The following is a 21,457-nucleotide window of genomic DNA, read 5'->3' as shown; positions in this document are numbered from 1 at the left end:
CTACTTCATCCCTAAAATTAAAATTCTTTATAAAGACGTTTTCCTGGCCCTCTCTGGCCTTGATTCTCGGAAGGCTTACGGTCCGGATGGAGTCCCTCCTGTTGTTCTCAAAACTGTGCTTCCGAACTCGCTCACTGCCTGGTCAAACTCTTTCATCTGTGTCTCTACTTCTATTTATCCTTCTTGCTGGAAGTTTGCTCACATTCAACCTGTCCCTAAAAAGGTGACCACTCCAATCCTTCTAACTACCGCCCTATAGCTTTGATTTCCTGCCTTTCTAAAGCCTTTGAGTCTATCCTTAATAGGAAGATAATGAGGCATCTATCAGCTCACAACCTTCTCTCTGATTGCCAGTATGGTTTCCGTAAAGGCAGATCTACTGGTGATCTTCTTACTTTCCTAACTGAATCTTGGTCATCCTCTTTAGGGACTTCGGTGAAACCTTTGCTGTCGGCCTTGACATATCGAAAGCCTTCGATAGAGTCTGGCACAAATCTTTAATTTCTAAACTACCCTCCTACGGATTCTATCCTTCTCTCTGTACCTTCATCTCCAGTTTCCTTTCCGATCGTTCTATTGCTGCTGTAGTAGACGGTCACTGTTCTTCCCTAAAACTATCAACAGTGGTGTTCCACAGGGTTCTGTCCTATCACCCACTCTCTTTCTATTATTCATCAATGATCTCCTAAATCTGACTCAATGCCCTATCCACTCCTATGCTGATGATACCACCCTGCATTATTCAACAGCGTTCAACAGACGCCCAACCCAACAACAATTAAATGACTCAAGGCGAGATGCTATAGGACGCCTAACTTCTGATCTTTCACTTGTTTCTGATTGGGGCAGAGAAAACCTGGTTTTGTTCAATGCCTCAAAACTCAATTTCTACAACTATCTACTCGACATAACCTTCCAGACAACTATCCTCTCTTCTTCAATAACACTCAACTTCCCTCTCCTCTACATTAAACACACTCGGTCTATCCTTCACTAAAAATCTAAACTGGAAATTTCACATCTCTACTCTTGCTAAATCAGCTTCCAAGAAGTTAGGTGTCCTATGGCGTCTTCGTCCATTTTTCTCTCCTCCCAGCTGCTTGCTCTGTACAAGGGCCTTATCCGCCCGTGTATGGAGTATGGCTCTCATGTCTGGGGATCCACACACAGCTTTACTAAACAAGGTGGAATCTAAAGCTTTTCGTCTTATCAACTCTTCTCCTCTAACTGACTGTCTTGATTCTTTAAGTCACCGCCGCAATGTTGCATCTTTATCTGTCTTCTACCGCTGTTTTCATGCTGTCTGCTCTTCTGAACTTGCTAACTGCATGCCTTCCCCTCCTGCGGCCTCGCTGCACAAGACTCTCTACTTCTTCTCATCCCTATTCTGTCCATCTTCCTAATGCAAGAGTTAACCAGTATCTTCACTCCTTCATTCCCTACACTGGTAAACTCTGGAACTCTCTACCTGTGTCTGTATTTCCACCTGCCTATGACTTAAACTCTTTCAAAAGAGGAGTGTCAAGACACCTCTTACGTTAACTGGACCCTCCTTTTAGATTTTTCTGTTTTTCTCTTTCTACTTTTCTTTAACAGGGCCTGGCAACCAGCGGGATTTTTTTTTCCAACACTGTGTTTGCCCTTGGCCAGTGCCCTTGTAATGTAAAAAAAAAAAAAAAAAGTGGTGGTGGTGGTGGTAGCAGTAGTGGTGGTGGTGGTGGTGGTAGTGGCAGTGGTAGTGGTGGTGGTGGTGGTGGTGGTGGTGGTGGTGGTGGTGGCAGCAGCAGCAGTGGCAGCAGCAGTGGTGGTGGTGGTGGTGGTGGTGGTAGCAGGTGGTGGTGGTGCAGTGGTGGCAGTGGTGGTGGTGGTGGTGGTGGCAGCAGCAGCAGCAGCAGTGGTGGTGGCAGTGGTGGTGGCAGCAGCAGCAGCAGCAGCAGCAGTGGTGGTTGTGGTGGTGGCAGTGGTGGTGGTGGTGGTGGTGGTGGTGGTGGTGGTGGCAGTGGCAGCAGTGGTGGCAGCAGCAGCAGCAGCAGCAGCAGCAGCAGCAGCAGCAGCAGCAGCGGCGGTGGTGGTGGTGGTGGTGGTGGTGGTGGTGGTGGTGGTGGTGGTGGTGCAGTGGCAGCAGCAGCAGCAGCAGCAGCAGCAGCAGCAGCAGCAGCAGCAGCAGCGGCGGTGGCAGCAGTGGTGGCAGCAGCAGTGGTAGCAGCAGCAGATTAGCAGCGGTGCAGTGGTGGGCAGCAGCAGCATAGTGGTAGCAGCAGCAGCAGCAGCAGCAGCAGCAGTGGTGGTGCAGCAGCAGCAGCAGCAGCAGCAGGTAGCAGCAGCAGCAGTAGTGGTGGTAGCAGTAGTAGTAGCAGTAGTAGCAGCAGCAGCAGTGGCAGTAGACAGTGGTGGTAATAGCAGTCGTTGTCGTAGTATTAGTAATTATAGTATAACTATTAGTATAAGTAGTGGTAGTAGTAGTAAAAGTAGTAGTAGTAGTAGTAGTAGTAGTAGTAGTAGTAGTAGTAATAATGGTGGTAGTAGTAGTAGTAGTAGTAATAGAGGTGGTAGTAGTGATAGCAGCAGCAATAACATTAACAACAAGACTATTGAACCAGCAACTAACCAGACCAAACCTAAGCTAACCTAACCTCACTGAACAAGAACTAAAAATCACTAAACCTGAGGAGGAAGAGGCGACGATTCACTAAACACAACTATTGTTTCATTAATAGACGGGACCACGACGGAGGTAGAGAACTTCAAAACACGTGGCAATGGATCTGTTCTCCCCTGGCACGTGGTACATGGTCTCCACTACCAGGTTGGGGCGGTACCAGGCACGGAGGAAGCCCAATCGAGTGAGGTGTTCCAGAACCTGCCAGTAATGACGAAGGAGGGGCAGTACCTGTGGGGGGGAGAAGTACTGTGAGAGTGGGTGCGTAGAAGGGGGAAGGAGGGAGACGAGGGGGTATGTAAGAAAGGAGTACTTTAAGGCAATAGGTGTAGGAAGAGCAAAGGGAAGAGATGAAAGAGGAAATAGAGAGAACGGGCATATTATGAAGGGAAGGAATAGTTATTGGGAGTGTAGGAAGTGCAAAAGGGAGAGAAGGAAGAGGGGAAAGAGAGAAAGGACACATGAAGAAATACTTATTGGGAGTGTAGGATAAGCAAAAGAAAGAGACGGAAGGAAGGAAAAAGAGAAAGGAGACAAAAAGGGAATGAAAATTTATTGAGAGTATAGGCAGAGGAAAAGGAGGAGTAGGAGGGGAGGAAAGAGAGAAGGGTGACATAAAGGGAAGGAATACTTATTGGTGGTGTAAGAAGAGCAAAGGAAAGAAAAGGAAAGAAGGAAAGAAAGGAAGAATACATGAAAGGAAGGGAAACTTATTAAGTGTTGAAAGAGCAAAAGGAAGAGAAAGAAGGGAGAAAAGAAAGAAGAGAGACATAAAGGGAAGGAATAATTATTGTGGCTGTAAGAAGAGCAAAGGGAAGAGAAGGAAGGGAGAGAAGAGAGAAAGGATACATGAAGGGAAGGAATACTTAATAGGGGTGTAGGTAAAGCAAAGAGAGGAGAAGGAAAAGAGGAAAGAGAGAATGGAGACAAGAAAGGAAGGAATTTCGTAAAACTGGGCGTGTAGGAAGAACTTGTGTCGAAAAGAAGGGAAGGAAGGAAATAAACACTGAAATGAAGGAGTATCCGCAAGACTGTGTAGAAGGACGGTGTGGGAAGGAAAAGAAGGAAAGGAGTAGTAGGAAGAAAGGAAGGAAGGAAGAAAAAGAAGAAAAGGAGTTGTAGGAAGAAAGGAAGGAAGGAAATTGATAGAAAGAAGGAAGGAAGAAAATTTGTGAAGAAAATGAAAACAAAGAAAACAACACAATTGATAACTAAGGAAAGAATTAATTTGTTATTATAAGGAATGTATCTTAAAACAGAGTACGCGATATTTAAAGAAAAATGGTGGAAAGGAAGGAAAGAAGTAAGGAAGAGAATTAAGCATATATATATATATATATATATATATATATATATATATATATATATATATATATATATATATATATATATATATATATATATATATATATATAGTGTAGATAGTTAAATGAGTAAACAAAGATAATAAAATCCTTTCTATTATTGACGGAAACAGGTAGATTGATGGAAAGTAATGTGTGTGTGTGTGTGTGTGTGTGTGTGTGTGAGCTTACCTGGTGTGTGGGCGCTCTGATGATGTCCATGGTGTGAATCTCAATGGCCAGCTGACGTACGCCCTCCAGCTTCCCGCCCTTGGCCAAGTCAGGGAGAACACGCCACTCAGAATTCTCTATGTCCATCTGTAGTAGTAGTAGTAGTAGTAGTAGTAGTAGTAGTAGTAGTAGTACGAGGAGGAGGAGGAGACGGAGGAGGTATAGTAGTAGTAGTAGTAGTAGTAGTAGTAGTAGGAATAATAATGGTAGGAATAGTAGTAGAAGGAACAGTAGTAGTAGTAGTAGTAGGAACAGTAGCAGGAGTAGTAGTAGTAGTAGTAGTAGTAGTAGTAGTAGTAGTAGTGGTAGTAGTAGTAGTAATAGTAGTAGTAGTGGTAGTAGTAGTAGTAATAGTAGTAGTAAGAGTAGTAGTAATAATAGTAGTAGTAGTAGTAGTAGTAGTAGTAGTAGTAGTAGTAGATAAAGCAAGACCGCTATGATAGTCTTCAAATACCTAAACTCGTGCAATGATTAATAGTTTCAGGTGGTTATTCATTGGCAAGTTGATTACAGCACTAACGTATGGCGAGATGGAATGAAGCAGGTGAAATATGGCAGTACCGACGTGTCTAAGGTTCCTATTCTCAAACACTTCCACGATGCATTTCCACTATTTGAAAAGTTCCTAGTTAGATGTACACGGATTTTTCAGGGTGCTTTAATGGTTGTAGTGACAAATCAACGTGAGTTCTGTGTTATTAAAAGAAAATACTCTTCAGAAACCGACCAGTCATCTCTGTGGCCGTAGAAAATAGTCATGGTGAGAGAGCGGCCCTAGCTGCGTCAAACTTTAATAACAGTGAATCCTCGCCTGCCTCTGTAACTGCGCCGTCATGTGATCTATTGAACCAGACATTACCTATTCCTAGTCCAATGATGCAGTGAATAACCCAACTATTTGATTTGTAACTGATATGATTATAATTGCATAACACATTACCTATTGTCAACACACTAGTACAGTGAAGCCTTACGCATTGACTTAACTAGATTTATACTGAATGGAGAAAGAAAAAAAAAAAAAACGAAAAATGATAAATCGTCTTATTCTCAGGTGAAAAGAATTAATATACACAATTTTTGCATTACTGAGAAAACTAGAGTGGTAGGTATAAGAAATGCATAAAAAGGAAACAAAACGAAAAAAAAAAAAAAAATCGTCTAATCCTCAGATGAAAATACTCATCTCACACAGTTTTGCATTACGATCACTCTATAACATTCCAGAGTTTTCTCAATAGTACATCTGATCGTGGCCTATATTCTGAAACACTTCCGCGCTGCACCTTTACTATTTTCAAAGGGCTCTAGTTGAAGTGACACGGATTTTTAAGGATGTTTCTGTAATTCTAGTGACATGTTAACAAGTTTTCTACATTACCAACAGGACAAAATTAATACTCTTTAGAACTCGGCTAATCGTCTCTGTAGAGTTTGAAAATGGTCGCGGTGAAAGAGAGAAGCGTTTCTGAATATGGCGCCATTTAGAGGTGAAAACGAAAACACAGGCGGATACTGACCTTGAGGTAGTGCACGGGGCGAGACTCGTGCCCCAAGCGACGCCGAATGTTGTCGTAAGTGTCGAACTCTCCCGTTATGTTTTCGTTTATCCCGTCTGGATATACGTTCAAATGCGTGCGATTCTGTGACGCAGGTAAAAGGTTAGAATGTTCTCTCTCTCTCTCTCTCTCTCTCTCTCTCTCTCTCTCTCTCTCTCTCTCTCTCTCTCTCTCTCTCATCTTCCTTTGAGACATTGTTTCTATTCTGACTTGACACATTTTCTTGTTTTACTCGTTCCCTCTTCATTGACTGTCCTCCTCCAACCTCACCCGCTCTCTCTCTCTCTCTCTCTCTCTCTCTCTCTCTCTCTCTCTCTCTCATCTTTTCTTCCAATATGACTGCGTTATTTTTTTTCCTCGTTTTCTCTTTATTAATCCCCCCCCCCTCTCTCTCTCTCTCTCTCTCTCTCTCTCTGTGTGTGTGTGTGTGTGTGTGTGTGTGTGTGTGTGTGCTTACGTAGCGGTAGATGTCGAGGCCGAGGAGGTGGAAGCGTTCGTGCTCGAGGTTGGTGGAAACTATTGCCTCTGGGTTCACAGTGGGGTCAAACATGAACACGTCACACCCGTAGTAGTTCATCTGTGCAGGAAGGAAAGAAGGAAAGAAGGAAGAGGAGTAAAGAAAATGTGCGAAGGTAGGTGACGTAAATACAGGTTAGCTTTCTATATGACCTTATTTGCATTCATTAACCCTTTCCTTGTTGTTTGACTCGTCTTTCATGAATAACTAGCATTTTTTTGTGTGTGTGTGTGTAAGAGGGAAATTCTGGCCAACAGCAACAAAATTAACTAAACAAAAAGGCCCACTTAGATGCCAATTCCCGAGCAGGGTCGTGGGATTTAATCAAAGGAATGGAATAAATGTCTTGAAACCTTTCTCTTAAATGAGTTAAGGTCTGTGTGATATGTTTTCATTGATTTTATTTTATTTATTTTTTTTTTCTAATTCTTAATCCTTTCGTTGCTATTTGACTCATCTTTATAAATCACAAACTACTGAGGAATTATAGTTTTTTTTTATCTAGTCTATTCATATATGTATTCTTAACCCTTCCGTTGTTGTTTGACTCATCTTTCATAAATTGCTAACTACTGTGAGATGTTTTTATTTATTTAATTTCATGTGTTTTTATCTTTTATTCTTAACCCTTCCGTTGTTATTTGACTCATCTTTCATAAATTACTAACTATTGCGACATGTTTTATTCATTATTTTTTGTGGAGTCTCTTCATAATATTGTACTGGCTGGAAATTGTGTAATACTTTTTTAATTTTCTTTCGTTCAGAGGCTTATAATGATTTCACACACTATTGTACTGTTGTTAGCTGCTCCATATCGGAATGGAGGGGTTAAACGATATTGGCTCTTATCTTAGGTATTATCAAAAGCCACAGAAGTCATTATTTATGTTCTTATCAGTATATTTCTACATTAACGATATAGATTTCGTATTAAATTATCAGGCGTTACGAAGATACTCTCTTAAAACACTCACATTTACTTCCATCACAGCTTGTTGAATCTTGTCGAACAGTGACACCCAAACGTTTATGAACACCTCACACCTGCACACCTGACGCACTCACCTGGTCGTCGAAAGTTGTGTCAGCGCCAATCCCGAAGGAGTAGACGGTGCAGTTGTTGGATTTTAGTGTCACGTCCTCGTCCAGACACACCACCTTGTTGTTATCCAGAGCTCTGTAGAAGGAACATCTGTCAATCTTTCCTCTATAGTTCCTTCTCACATTCACCTCATTAGCACGCCCTTTACACCCTCCTCATCACTACAGAAAGGAGGGACGTCACTCAAGGTCATCACTCAAGCACTCAATTAGTTAACCCATCAATCAATCAATAAATCAACCAATCTTTCAGTCAATTAGTTAACCAATTAGTCTTCCTTCTGGTTCTCCGTGTCACCCATCCAGGAACTAACAGACGCCCTGCTGTTTAACCTCACCGATCGCACGAGACATAGGCCCGTATTAAAAACTCATTGCTCTCTCAACGCGACTATTTGCAAAGGCCACATAATTGATCAGCCGGTTTTCAAGAGTGTTTCGCCTATCAGTATTGTAGAAGTAGTGTTAATCTCTCACTAGAACAGCAGAAACATCTTTAAAAACACGTGTGCCTTCTAGTAAAGTATTCTAAAAGTAGTGAGGTTCGGCGCATAAGTATCTTAAAAGTGTGGCACATACCCTCGCATCCTGCTCTCTCATAGTAGACGTACACAGCCTAGCTCAGTCTCTCACCTCCTGCAGTAGGTGCCGCCGAGGGAGACCATCTTGGAGCAGGTGGTCTCCAGGGTCCCCATGCGCCTGAAGAAGTCATCCACGCTCCTCAGCCACCTTCCATGCTGTGACCTGCGGCGGGAATAGCTTATGTCAGACTATTATTCCTTATCTCACATTTCTCATATTTCCTGCTTATATACCTCACACTGTAGTTTGGTATACCACGCTATTCTTATTCTCTTTCCCTTACATTACCGTTTTACTTCCGTTGAAAATTGCCCAACATATCCCGCTTAGATGTCAAACTATTATTCCTTATCTCACATTCTTCATATTTCCTGCTTATATACCTCACACTATCGTTTGGCATACCACTCTCTTCTTATTCCCTTACATTACCAGTTTACTACTGATGAAGATTGGCCAACATTTCCCGTTTAGATGTCAGACTATTGTTCCTTATCTCACATTTTTTTCATGTTTCTTGGTCATATCGCACACTATCTTTCTTTATATCACGCAATTTCACACGCCTCATCTTATCCCATCACATTATCGTTTTACCTGCGGTGGGAATTGCCTTACACTTCCTCCTTAGATGTCACACTATTATTCTTGACCTCACATTTTCTCATACTATATCCTGCTTATACCTCACTATCTTTCGTTATATTACACGCCTCATCTAATCCTTTTACATTATCGTTTTACCTGCGCTGTGCATTGACTATTTATTTACACTTCCTGCTTAGATGTTAGAGTTTTATTCTTTATTTCACATTTCTTATATTATCCTGCTTATACTTCACATTATCTTTCGTTATATCTTACTACTCTCCTTATCCCCTTATATTATCGTTTTACGTGCTGTAGAAACTGCCTTACACTTTCTATTTAGATGTCACACTATTCTTTCTTTCACATTTCTCATATTTTCTGCTTATATCTCACACTATCTTTCGCTATATCACACGCCTCTCCTTATTTCCTTATATAATCGTTTTACACCTGCGTTGCCTTACTCTTTCTGCTTATATCTCACACTATTATTCTTCAGCTCACATTTTTTTTTCATATTTGCTCCTTATATTTCACACTATCGTTTGTTATGCCACTTTTCTCTCCTTATCCCATTATATAATCTTTTACCTGCGGTGGAAATTGTCTTACTCTTCCTGCTTAGGTCTCATACTAAAATATTTTATCTCACATTTTTCATATTGCCTGCTTATACTTCACACTATCGTTTGTTATGCCACTCTCCTCTCCCTATTTCCTGACATCGTCGTTTTTCCTTCACAGTCACCCAGCATAGTCCTGAGACCCACCTCCTGTCTCTCACGATGGTCATGTCTTCCTCTAGGGGCGCTGCAGTCTCTTGTTCATGTTCCTTGGCCATGCGCTCCAGCTGTTCGTTCTCCAGACAGGCCAGCATCATGAGGGTGCTGTACGTGGCCAGCACCACCAAGTACACAGACAGAGGCGTGATCTTACAGTGGATGCGAGCCATTTTTCCTTCACACCTCATCACCAGTGTTACTTCACGATGTCCCTAATGTTATTGATGTCTTCTCAATATGAAGCATTGTTACATGTTATTAAGTCCACACCATGAGGAACTTTATTGGATAGAAAATTGTAGCACGTATTGAGAAACTTGAACGGGTGGTCGTTCCTTGATTGTGCGTGGAAGGTGTGCGTGGTTACTTGATTAAGTAACAGATTAGAATCGAGGATGTGCGTTCGATCTTCACTGTGATACCTCTTAATTCTTTCCACGTCATGTGTGTGTGTGTGTGTGTTTCAATGCTAGTTCAGCACACCACTACACCACTGATGCATACTTTTTCTCTCCGTTTCAGGTGTCATGTACTGCAGAGGAATGGCAATGACGGAAACGGTGACGGTATCAACAACAAACTACACTACACGATTTCCATATTCTGTTCCTCGCTAGTCCTCCCCCATCTCTCTCTCTCTCTCTCTCTCTGGCGTGCTTCTCTTCTTGCTGTCAATGTTGATGTTGTGCTGGATGTGCAGATGAGGACGTGGTGGTGTGTGGCTGAGCGGGGCAGCGGAGGAAGGATGGCCGGCGCTGGGTTCGTTAGGAGGAAACTCTGGCTTGAATATTCCAGGAAAGGTTGGTGTTATTGAAGACTTGTGTTACGTATGCGATTGTTGTCTTTTTAGTTTTTTTTAACAGCACACACACACACACACACACACACACACACACACACACACACACACACTGGATGGCTTTTCACTACTACTTGGACAAGGATATGATGAAAAATCATTACGAATATACGTCCACAGTTGGAATATGCAGCAGTAGTGTGGTCGCCGAGCTTGAAAAAGCATCTAAGAAAATTAGACCGGATCCAGTGGATAGCTACAAAGATGGTGCCGGAACTAAAGGACCGAACATATGAAGAAAGACTGAAGGAAATGGGACTGCCAACCTTACAAGATAGGAGAGAAAGAGGGGACCTAATAACAATGTATAAAATAGTTAACGGCATTGGAAAGATAGACAAGCAAGACCTGGTGCTGGTGACAGAAGAAGATAGAAGGGCAAGAGGACATGCAAAGAAGATCAGGGAGAGACAGTATGTGAAGGATATTGGAAAATACAGTTTTCCACATAGAACGGTAGAAAAATGGAGTGCATTGAATGATGAAGTTGTTGCAGCACATAATGTGCATAACTTTAAGGGAAAATTAGATAAATGGAGAGATGGAGACAGGACAGTATGAGCCCCAATCGAACCCTGTACAATACAACTAGGTAAGTAAACACACACACACACACACAAACACACACACACTTTTCCAGGGCGTTTTTATTAATAAGCTTGATCGTATTACTTTTTCTTTTCATCCTGTAATTTTCCTCTCGTTTCTGTACTATATCGAGAGAGAGAGAGAGAGAGAGAGAGAGAGAGGCTTCATTGACTTTAATTTTATATATCCCATGATCATCTGCGTCTCACACACCACACACACACACACAAGACAAAACAGTTCCTCCATCCCTTGCGTGACTGCCGTGCATGGTGGGGCGCGTGGAGGGCAAGAGCGGCTTCTCGTCCTGCAGTATTGCGTCAGCCGTTATTGTGCGGCAGGTAATGCGCATGATTGGGGTCACCTGATCCGCGGCTCCGCCACCTGAATTATGGTAATATTGTGCAAATCTGTCCATTCACCCCTTTGTATTTGTAATGGATTGAGTCAAGCTTGTCTTGCCTCTTAATGCCTACCTTCCACTAGCAATATCATGCTGCATACTGGTTTGGGTACATTTCACTGGAGACTAACTGGGTTCAGTGAGCCCTCTGGGCCAAGGGAAGGATGAATCATTTTACTTAATAAGCCAACTGTTTCCTCACCTGAGGGTTTTCTTTCTCTCCACACTGTATGTTACTGGATAAGAGAATTAAGATAAAACTTCTGACACAAATTTGTTGAGATTAACAATCTTTAGTCTTTCATCTACAATACATTACTCTTATTTAAGGGGACACCACACAGATAATTGACGAAAATCACTTATTTAAGGACACAAAACACCTGATGATATAAAATAGTTATTTTTATTTAATTTTAACACACTAACAATATAAAAAATATGTACATGAAGAGATGCCACCAACAATGCCACTGCAATACCATCTGGTTCATAAGCTGTCACCATGAAAAACAAACCAACACTGTGCTAGACTCCACAGTAATCAAGGGAAGATGTCTGAAGTCCTTTTGTCACACAAGTGTTCAACTACTTGTTACCTACACAAGGGAAGTGGCACTGCAGCACCATGCTGACTTGTACAATGGTGTAACCAAATATTGCAAGTCATTTCAAGTAAATTTTCAAGCACTGATTTTGTAACATCCTGCTGTGTCTTGTGCCAAAAGAATCCCGGCCTCCAGCTGATGCCCTTTACTTGAACGGCCACTGAGTCTTTGCCTCGTAGCCTGGGTAACGCTTCTTGTTCTTGAGGCCCATGACAATAGTAGAGTCATTGGTGAAGACTGACACACCTCCAAACTTGGTGTCTGTCTCTGTAGGGTGACAATAGTGTTAATGATGTGCTGCCAAGGGAATGTCATCAGTACCCAACTATTTGCTGTTATGTGGCTGGCTGGCTGACTGAATGACTGACTGACTGACCAATTAACTGACTGACTGACATGAAAAGACCTTGTAACTTGCTGAGTGCTGAACAATAATTGCTGTAGAGATATTATTGTCATAGACCTTATTTACTGCACTAAACAATACTTATGACTAGGGGAACATGGTCCTGCCACACACAAGGCAGCTGAGTTGGAAGAATACTGCCATGCTCACTAGCATTACCACAGTACTAGCCTCTGGCTAATACATGAGTTTAAGCTGTTTACTGGGAGGTTACTGCTGTGGTTGGAGTGCCACAGTGGGGAGGTGGGTTCACCTGGCTGACATTCTGGAGAGCATCAGATGTGATGGATACGCAAAATAAAATCAACAGACTTTATTTAATGTATATATATATATATATATATATATATATATATATATATATATATATATATATATATATATATATATATATATATATATATATATATAATAATGTGAAAGGTGACTAAATGGTAAACAGTGAAGAGATAAGAAACCCTCTCCTTTATATTTCAATTCCTACATAAGGTCAAGCAAAACATATTGTCTTAGTTACCTTACTTTTAGCTAAATCTAAGCCTGGTAGTACACAGGTAGATGGCAATAATACATATGAAATTTTGAGTAAAATCTGAATTCATATCAGAAGACCAACTGCATGTGAAATTTATACATAGCATAGCTATGAAATGGTCAACAACTGCACTTTTCTCATACTGAAGCTGATGATAACACTGAAAGAATAAAGACACGAGACAATTGCTGCACTGTTAACTTTTCTAGTGTAGTGATATGGGACATTTTTCATGCCTCACACCAGCGTTGCTTCCTGATGGTGCACAATGCATCACTGACTGTTACACCAGTTGGTCTCGTGTTTGTCCAGTGGTGTCACTAAGTGGTCACCAACCAACACTGATGCCATGCAAACTTCCTCCCACCACACTGCCTGCACATTCCTGTTCTGGCCAGGATGCAGTGTAGTAATACTTTCTTGTAGTTTATTGATTTCTCTACTCCTACCAAATGACTGCCAGTCGCACTAATAATGAAAAGTACTTACAAAGTAGATTTAAGAAACAATGAAGATGAATGAGAATAAATAATGACAAAAACATATTCTGAATGGAGAATGCAAATAGAAAATGACGTTTCTTGAAGAATTGGTCACCCCACAACTGTGGCAGTGTAGGAAGAGTTTTTGCTGGTTCCTGTGAAGGCATGTGCTGCCTTGCCTACAGGAGTACCATCAGTTGAGACAAAGTTGATGACAGAATGTGGGTGATCTTCACCAATCTGATGATTACTTCTGGTGAACATGCAGTCCACTTTGTTATTCCATCACTGCCCTGTCCAACATCCTTCTGTGAGATTCTTCCTTCTCTTACCAAGTAACATGATTATTGATGATACAGCATAATTCCTGTCACGTTTACTATTCACTAGTGCTGACTTGGCAGTGAGTCTGTGCAATAAGTAGCAACACCAAGGCAGACACACATTCATAAGAACAAAAGAACATAAGAAAATGAGGGAAGCTGCAAAACACCAAAATACCAACATATGGCAGTCCCTCTAAGAAAAAAGCTACCTATCATCCTATCTATCACCCTCATCCATAAAATTTATCTAATCTTTTAAAGCTCCCTACTGACTCAGTACCAACAATATAATTACTGAGCCCATTCCATTCACCAACCACTCTACTATAAGACAACCAGTTCCTTCCCATTTCTTTCCAAAACCTAAATTTCTCAAGCTTGAACCCACTATTTCTGGTTCCATCCTGTTACTTATGGTTCTATCCAGTGTAATTTTCAAGAACTAACTGATGCCAACCTGGCACAAAGATTAAGATTGCAACAGCTTTCCTCCTTCCACCGGAACATGTACTGCCAGTGAGAGATCAGCATGAGTTGTAACATACAACTATACAGTGTGTCCGATACACTAAACAGTAGGACATGACTGCAGGACTCACCATCTCCTGTCATCTCCCACTTGGCAGTGGATGGCTTCTCCATACAAAAGATACCCTTAGCAGGTGATACCAGTAAGGGCATCAGGATAAAGACCAATGGTTGATGGTGTGATGCTAACCAACTGCTGTTTAAGTAATGGTCCTGGCAGTCTTAGGGCTTTGTGCTGATGGCACAACTTTTCATTGTGTGCAGGGGAAGCATTCTAGTTGATGCTTCAGTCTGGTAACAAGGAACCAAGAGCCTTCAAGACTTGAAGACATTATTTCATCAATCCTAGCAGTGAATGAGATTTGGAAAGCACCCAGTAGCTGGTCACTGGATCTTGCATGGTTATAACCACACTGTTCAGCAGATGTACAGAAAGACACACACAACTTCCATAGTTCATTCTTGGAGCTGCATGAGTCTTGATGCTGACACCATCTACAGAACTATCACTGTACATGAAAGGTATCCTTTGTGTGTTAGCAGACAAATGTTATGATGGCATTTTAAAACAAATCAATATAGTATACTGAGTGGATGTCCAGTGAAAGTGTCAATGGAAGTGTTTGTTTATAGTGTTGTTCTAACTTTTCCTTGGTGTGCAGACTCACCTGGGTGGAATCTGGTGTAGTTGTAGGTGACATGGAGATTCTTGGGCAAGTCGATTTCCTTCATCATGTCCAGAGGCACGGTGGTGATGACTGGTGTGGTATAGAACGTCACCAGCTCCTCTGTGAACATGATCATGGGTTACATGTTACATTAACACATTAATTGTAATCCTTCCTACAAGAAGCATGATGAAAAGTTATAAGATTTTTTTGCAGTCAAAGAAGAAAACATGTTTGTCTGTGCACTACATGAGTGAGTAATGACTTTCATGAACCACCATGCTGAGTGATGTCATGCTGTCTTCACAATTATCTGCCACACTAGTGTTCTGTGATCACATTTTTGTATTCATTTGAAATTTTACAATGAATCTCAAACTTGATAAGAGCACAAACTTCAAATTCTGAATCACACTCAGGAATGCAGTGACAGACACCCTAAGGATAGTGTGGCAGGCCATGGCAGTGAGGCAATAAGAGAGGTGAGATGTTCAGAAACTTGCACTCCTAACAGGCTAGCATTTCATTTATGGAAAATAAGAAGTGAAGACAATCCTCCACTACCACCACACCAAAAATGTTGCATAGTTTAATTTGTTCATCATGATTAGCACATCACTTCCAAAGTTTTGTGCCTCATCAATGTGGAATACCTCATCATACTATCCTTCTGTCTGATTAAGCTTGCACTGCAATGATGACAAGTGTATGCTGTGACTCCTGCCCATAGCAAGACAAGACACTTGCTCCCAGTCTACCACCCTCAAGTCCCAGTTCTGACTTGCCTCTCCATCACCTTTTTCACATCCTAAAGATGAAATTAGACACAAAGTATGACCATTTTGACAGTGTGAATTGTTGATGGTGCTTGACACAATTAGAGAACCAAACTTCAAGACCATGTGACAAGCCTGGCAGAAGCACCAGCACCAGAGTATTGTTGTACAAGGTGACAGCTGTGAGGAGTCTGGTAACAAAACAATACTGAATCAGGTTAATTTCTCAGAACTTTCAATCAAATCTCACATTAACTTCTATATTTATCTTTATTATACATCTAAATTACCCTCTACTCCACTACAATGAAATGTAAGCTGCTGAGACTGCAGTATCACCCACTACAGCCAGTCATAGAGTCATCTCAGTGCAGCATATTCATGGTTGTGGTAAGACTTCCACTTCAAGAGGTTGGTAATGGTGGAGAGGTTGTCAACTCAACAATTGAACTATCAGATTGCCATGCTTATGTATCACTAGCTATTTAGCATAAATTGTTCTAGAGATTGTCATGCTTATGTATCACTTGCTATTTAGCATAAATTGTTCTAGATAAAATAAGATATAATGTACGGTTTCAAGTATCAATCACTATTAGACATTATCCTGAAACAAAAAATATTTAATATCTGCAGTTTTAGGTCCACTCAGTGATCTTCACTCTGTCCCCAGTGGCTGGCATAGAGTGATATTCATGATTACTTGCACAAATGAATAGCTAGGAAAAGAACTTGTATTATTGAATATTGTAATAGTGTATACTGTAATAGTTTTATAGCTATATTCTTAACCAATAATTAAAAAAAAAGGTAAATTGGAAAGCATTTTTCTTGAGGTAAAACAAATCAAAATGTAATTATTATTGCCAATATTTATATAATTTCTAATAGTGGTAATATTAAACCACTTTTCCAGTTCCAGGGCAAAATTTTCTATACAAAGGTGTGATGGATTTTCATGGTTCTATGACATAACTTTCTGAAAATTTCTCACCGTACAAGTCATTACATGAAAGAAGAAATGGTACAGTTCACCTCCACCAAAGACTTTTCTACATATGAGAGGAAAAATGGCCAAGGGCAAAAAATTATTGAACAAAAAAGGCCCGCTGAGATCCTAGTCCCACAAACAGGGTTGAGAGAGTTAGCCAAACGGTCTTAAATGTCTAAATGTGACAGAAAAGTTTTGGCAACAAGTGTTTGCTTCCTTCCTCTTGCTTTTCTTTTTCTTTTTTTTAACGCAAGAGGTTAATCTGACCAAGGGCAACAGAAACGATTAAATAAAAAGGCCCACTGAGATGTCGGTCCCCAAGCAGGTCCAAGAGAGTACCAGTGAGTGTCGTAAAGAAGTCACAACTCACGACTCACCCACACTAGTGACACGGTGCATGAGGGAGTTGGGCAGTGTGTGTCCGAGGGTCTGGGAACACTTCAGCAGCACCTTCCACTTGTCCTGGGCAGAGGGGAAGGTGATGTGGGGTGCCTGGCTTCCCAATACCTGCTTGCAGATGCTCAGTACCTGCTTGGCTGCATCCTTTGGTGGGGTGTAGGGCTTCTGACTCCTCAGGTACCTGTGGGTGGAGGTTGTTGGTTGAGTGAGCAGGTCTAGTGAGAAGGAAAGTGTTGGATACTTGTCCCTATTAACTAATGTCTAGAAATTAGTTTCACAAGTGTTTCTGCAAGATTACTTTAGAGACTGATGGTGTGATTTGTGACTTCATATTCTCCTTTAGTGACTGACAGTGCGATTTGAGACTATCTTTTTTCTGTTAATGGGAGAGTCATTAGACTAGGTTAAAAAATGCTGCAGAAAAAGAGAGCCACTGAAGGCGCCAGCTGCTAAAGATAAGATAATGTGATAAGTGTTTATAAGCAATTCATCATAATTTTGTTTGTCATTTTTTTCCTCCCGGGCCTGGACGGCTGAAGAGTCTGCTCCTGGATGTTAATTATGACGTTACATGTGCTGCCAGTGTCAACGAGTCATGTGTGTGTGTGTGTGTGTGTGTGTGTGTGTACAAGAGGGTCCCTTATAAAGCACTGGCATCCAAACATTGATCTGGTGGTGTTTATACTGCCGATGCTCACATACTTCATATAACTATTACCTTTGTACTAGTCCTTACTTTTTCTAAGGCTTTTTACATTTAATGATCTTAAAGCAAGCAAAGTGTCCTGTCCATCTGTGTAAATATACAATCATGACCACTCTTAGTACTATTATGACAACAGTGAGGCACATGTCCAATGTGCGGGGACAGCATGCCAGCCTGTGGTGAAGGAATGTTGTGATGACTGTCTGCCGTCAAGGTGCAGGAGAGAAAATGCTGCTGTGGGTCAGTAAACCAACAGTGGTATGATGTCACAGTGGCCCTGGGCCCTGTGACAAATGAGCTCCTCACCCTCGCGCTGCCAGGGACTCTGAGTCAAAGTCCAGCCTCCTGTCCTTAAGGAACACATCCATCTCCTGCTCTGGGGCGGCGGCAGCTGGGCCTGCATGCTGTGAGGGAACACAGGCTGGCGTCAATACAGTGTGTGGGGAGTGTCCTACAGACTAGCTGTACCTACACACTGCTGTGAACACTGTGCACAATAGCAGCAGCAGCAGGGAGTTCCTGAGTTAGGTGTATTGCTTAACTCTTTCAATGGGAAGGTGGACAGAATTGACTCAGAGAAAGTACAGAACCTTAATTAATGCACATAAGTAATTATATCTAATATCATACAGTACATGTTATGACAAAGTAAAAATAATAATAATAACATAAACAAGACAAACACCACCAATGAGTGTTGTTTACTGGTGGCACACTAGTAAACACGCCACACCGAGCAGCCCAGCCTGACGGGGACACACACAGGCCAGGGGCGTGGTGTGCAGGGCGTGACAAGGGTGGGCGGCGAGGCACGGGGGCAGCAGGGCAGGGAGAGGCATGGTTATTGTTGTGCTGGAGGAGAGTGTCGGTGAGAGGGAGAGGTGGGAGAGGCGCCAGATCCTAATAAGTAAGGTGTGAGGCGCGCCGCAGAGCAGCACACCTGAGCCCCGGTACCTGGGTGACTCACCTGGGGCGGGGCAGGGCGATGCAGGGGGCGTGAGGACCTGAGGGCAGCAGCCTGTCGGGGAAGCAGCAGACGAAACCTTCTAATGGACGCCGCCATGATGGGAGGGTCACGTGACTCGCGCCAGCCAATCAGCGCGCGAGTTGACACCGCCGGGCGTGAACTCACTCCTCGCCACACATCTTCTTCTTAACTTATATAACTTTGACAGGTTACACACACATGCACACATTTACAGACAATAAAATCATTAGAATAATCTCAAATATCCTTCTGTCTCACCTAAAGGACATTTTGTTAAGGAAAAAGCCTAAATTGCAGCTTAGGTAAAAGACGGCTTTGACAGAGGACGTTGCCAGTTACTCACGAAAACTCCCCACAATTATTCTCCTCAACAACTTAGTATATTTATCAACACTAAAAATAACAAAGAATAATAAAATAACAATATGTGAGGGTAAATGGAGTGTTCAAATGGTGGGTGGAGAAAGGCGAAATAGGTGGGCGTAAAATTCGTGCCTTGACATCGCTCAGCCTCAGCATCGTTGGAACGTCTCCCATTTCCTCTCCGCCATTATACTGTAGATCCAATGGAGTGATTGTGGTTATCTGGAGGTTTACACGGTGATTAATCCATAGCGTGTGGATGGATACAAGCGTAGTGTCGAAAATGGGTCGATGATGTCCACGAACTCGCAAACGAACGGGGCAAGCCTAGAAGATTGCCACACCAATTTCTTCGCCTTGGTGAGTGTCGAGTTTGAATACGAGACCCAACTGTTTTGACCCTATTTTCTCCTTCCTCCTCCCTCTCCTGCCTTCCTCGCCACTCCCACGCCTCCCCTGCACCTATGCCTACCAGTCCCCGGCGTGTGGAGGCCTAAAATACCATAGATTTACTAGAAATTCCATGTCATCGCTGCTGGAAAGGAAGAATAACCTACCAATTTCCTTGCCCTACATTGTATTTTTTGTTTTTTTCCACACCCGCTGCGCCTCTGCAGTGCTGTGCGAGTGCGTGGGCGTAAGGGGGGAAATTCTCTGTGTATTTAATGTATTCGTTAAGGGGAAGGAGTGAGAGATGAGGGAAAAAATGGAATGTAAGCAAGAGGCACGACAGGTCGCTAAGGGTGGAAACCGTCTGCAAGGGGGGGAGGGGGTGGCCGGGCCGATGGGGGGTGCTGAGGTGAAATCTGTTGGGGTTTGGGGGGGCAGACTTAATGGTTTTTGCTTTCTTCGTGTTGCAAGTTCGGTATTTTACTCCGTGTGGTGGGAAGGCCTAGGGAATGAAGGCCTAAATGTATATTCTGCGTTTTGTGATTCAGTGGTAGTGGTGGTGATGCATCCCTCCCGCCACCACCATCACCACCCCTTCTCATACCTCCTCCTCCTCCTCTTAGTCTCTCCCCCTCTCTCTCCTCCTCCGTCAGCCAGCTCCTCACTCCTCACTCACCAACTAACTGTGTGTGGTATTGACTCTTGTTTTTGTTGTTTGTGTAGTTAGAGCCATATGATTCTGTGTGTGTGTGAGTGTGTGAGTGAGTGACGGGAGTGTATGTTATTTTCAAAGCAATTCCGTCCATTTATGTAGCTTGTTGAGTATGGGAAAGCAGTGGTTATTGTTCCGGTATAAGCACGCAACACACACACACACACACACACACACACACACACACCAAATAATTGATATTAAACCGGATGTCCATAGACTTGTGACACAGTAATTCTAATAATAAACACTTTGAAACTTTATTATGCAGTTTTTGATACAACACACACCCAGACCGCTTCGGGGGGTAGCTACATATCAGTGCGGGTGTGCTAATGTGACACAGGTGATAAGCAATAGATTACCGCTAGCTTTATTGGTGCTAAATGACCTCAGTACCTGTGCTGTGACGTATGCTACTGCAGTGTCCTTTTGTGCGAGGTTAAAAAAGCGCATTACGATTATAAGTTATGCGAGATTTTGGTTGCGTTGTGGTGGTGTGGCGTTGTTTGTTTATGGTTCTGAGGGGTTTCATGGGGGTATCAGGGGTGTGGGGGTGTTTTATGGAGGGAATAGACTGAGGATAGACTTATTTTAAGGTTTGGCTTGTGTTTTATTTTGTGTTTTGCGTGTCTTTTATTCGTATATAGGGTAATACGCAGTGATTTACGCTTCAGTGTGTGTGTGTGTGTGTGTGTGTGTGTGTGTGTGTGTGTGTGAAAGGAAAGGCTGTCACGTGCGCCCAACATTCTTTTTTTTTTTTTTTTTTTAGCTGAATCCAATACATTCTCTTATTTTCCCTCCACACAAAAACTACTTGAAAAATATACCAGAATGCAGTTACCTAAAAGTTGTTCATGTTTGTACCTGTGTGGTGAGTCAAGAAGCTGAAGGAAGGGAGATAGAGATAGCTGAGGGAAGAGGAATGGGAGGGGACGGGGAGGTGACGGAGTGATAGCAAAGTAATCAGTAACGTGTTGGGAAGTTGATGTGATGAAGTTGTACAGTAAATCCTTCCTTGACTTAACATAGCAACAACTGCTGCTAGCTATTAAAGAGACAGGCACGTGACAGAGAGAGAGAGAGAGAGAGAGAGAGAGAGAGAGAGAGAGAGAATTAATGTATTATATTGTGTTGTCTCTTGCCACGTGTAGTACTGAGGGAAGGGGGGGGGGATGAAGAGAAGGTTAATTAACACAAACTTGGATGTTGTTCTTTACTGTATTTTAACAACAATAACAACTGCGCCTACAACAACAACAACAACGAAAAGGAAAATGAAAGTGACGAACGGAGAATTATGAAAAGATAAAATAATATCAACAATCAAAAACTGCCATTCCTTTCGCTCAACACAACAC

At 42.3% G+C, this 21,457-nt stretch overlaps 3 protein-coding genes across 5 annotated transcripts in view; 1 reads left to right on the top strand and 2 right to left on the bottom strand.

Moving 5' to 3' along the window:
- Nucleotides 1-2,475: 2,475 nt before the first annotated feature.
- On the bottom strand, nt 2,476-10,162 carry LOC123513395. The gene is made up of 7 exons (XM_045270533.1): nt 9,357-10,162; nt 8,047-8,157; nt 7,378-7,489; nt 6,250-6,369; nt 5,754-5,876; nt 4,195-4,320; nt 2,476-2,890 (listed from the first exon to the last, which is right to left on the bottom strand). The coding sequence occupies exons 1-7, from the start codon at nt 9,554-9,556 to the stop codon at nt 2,711-2,713; spliced, it is 972 nt and encodes a 323-aa protein (XP_045126468.1). The 5' UTR covers nt 9,557-10,162; the 3' UTR covers nt 2,476-2,710.
- Nucleotides 10,163-11,605: 1,443 nt separating this feature from the next.
- On the bottom strand, nt 11,606-18,769 carry LOC123513394. The gene is made up of 5 exons (XM_045270532.1): nt 18,611-18,769; nt 17,950-18,047; nt 16,916-17,118; nt 14,772-14,891; nt 11,606-12,093 (listed from the first exon to the last, which is right to left on the bottom strand). Exons 1-5 carry the CDS (start codon nt 18,704-18,706, stop codon nt 11,972-11,974), a joined length of 639 nt encoding a protein of 212 aa, XP_045126467.1. The 5' UTR covers nt 18,707-18,769; the 3' UTR covers nt 11,606-11,971.
- Nucleotides 18,770-19,130: 361 nt separating this feature from the next.
- The window catches only part of LOC123513392 (mediator of RNA polymerase II transcription subunit 13-like), a 64,194-nt gene continuing 61,867 nt past the window's right edge, over nt 19,131-21,457 (top strand). For 2 of the 3 annotated variants that reach the window (XM_045270529.1, XM_045270527.1), the window contains exon 1: nt 19,132-19,354. In XM_045270529.1, the coding sequence (XP_045126464.1) occupies nt 19,286-19,354 (69 nt within the window). In that variant the 5' untranslated portion in view covers nt 19,132-19,285. Of the gene's footprint in view, nt 19,355-21,457 lie in introns of all 3 variants that reach the window. The other variant, XM_045270528.1, reaches the window with a different exon arrangement.

Source organism: Portunus trituberculatus, chromosome 36, assembly GCF_017591435.1.
Source record: "Portunus trituberculatus isolate SZX2019 chromosome 36, ASM1759143v1, whole genome shotgun sequence".
Taxonomy (NCBI): Eukaryota; Metazoa; Arthropoda; class Malacostraca; order Decapoda; family Portunidae; genus Portunus; species Portunus trituberculatus.
Note: the sequence above shows the minus strand (reverse complement) of the source record. Positions and strands in the feature narration are given on the sequence as shown.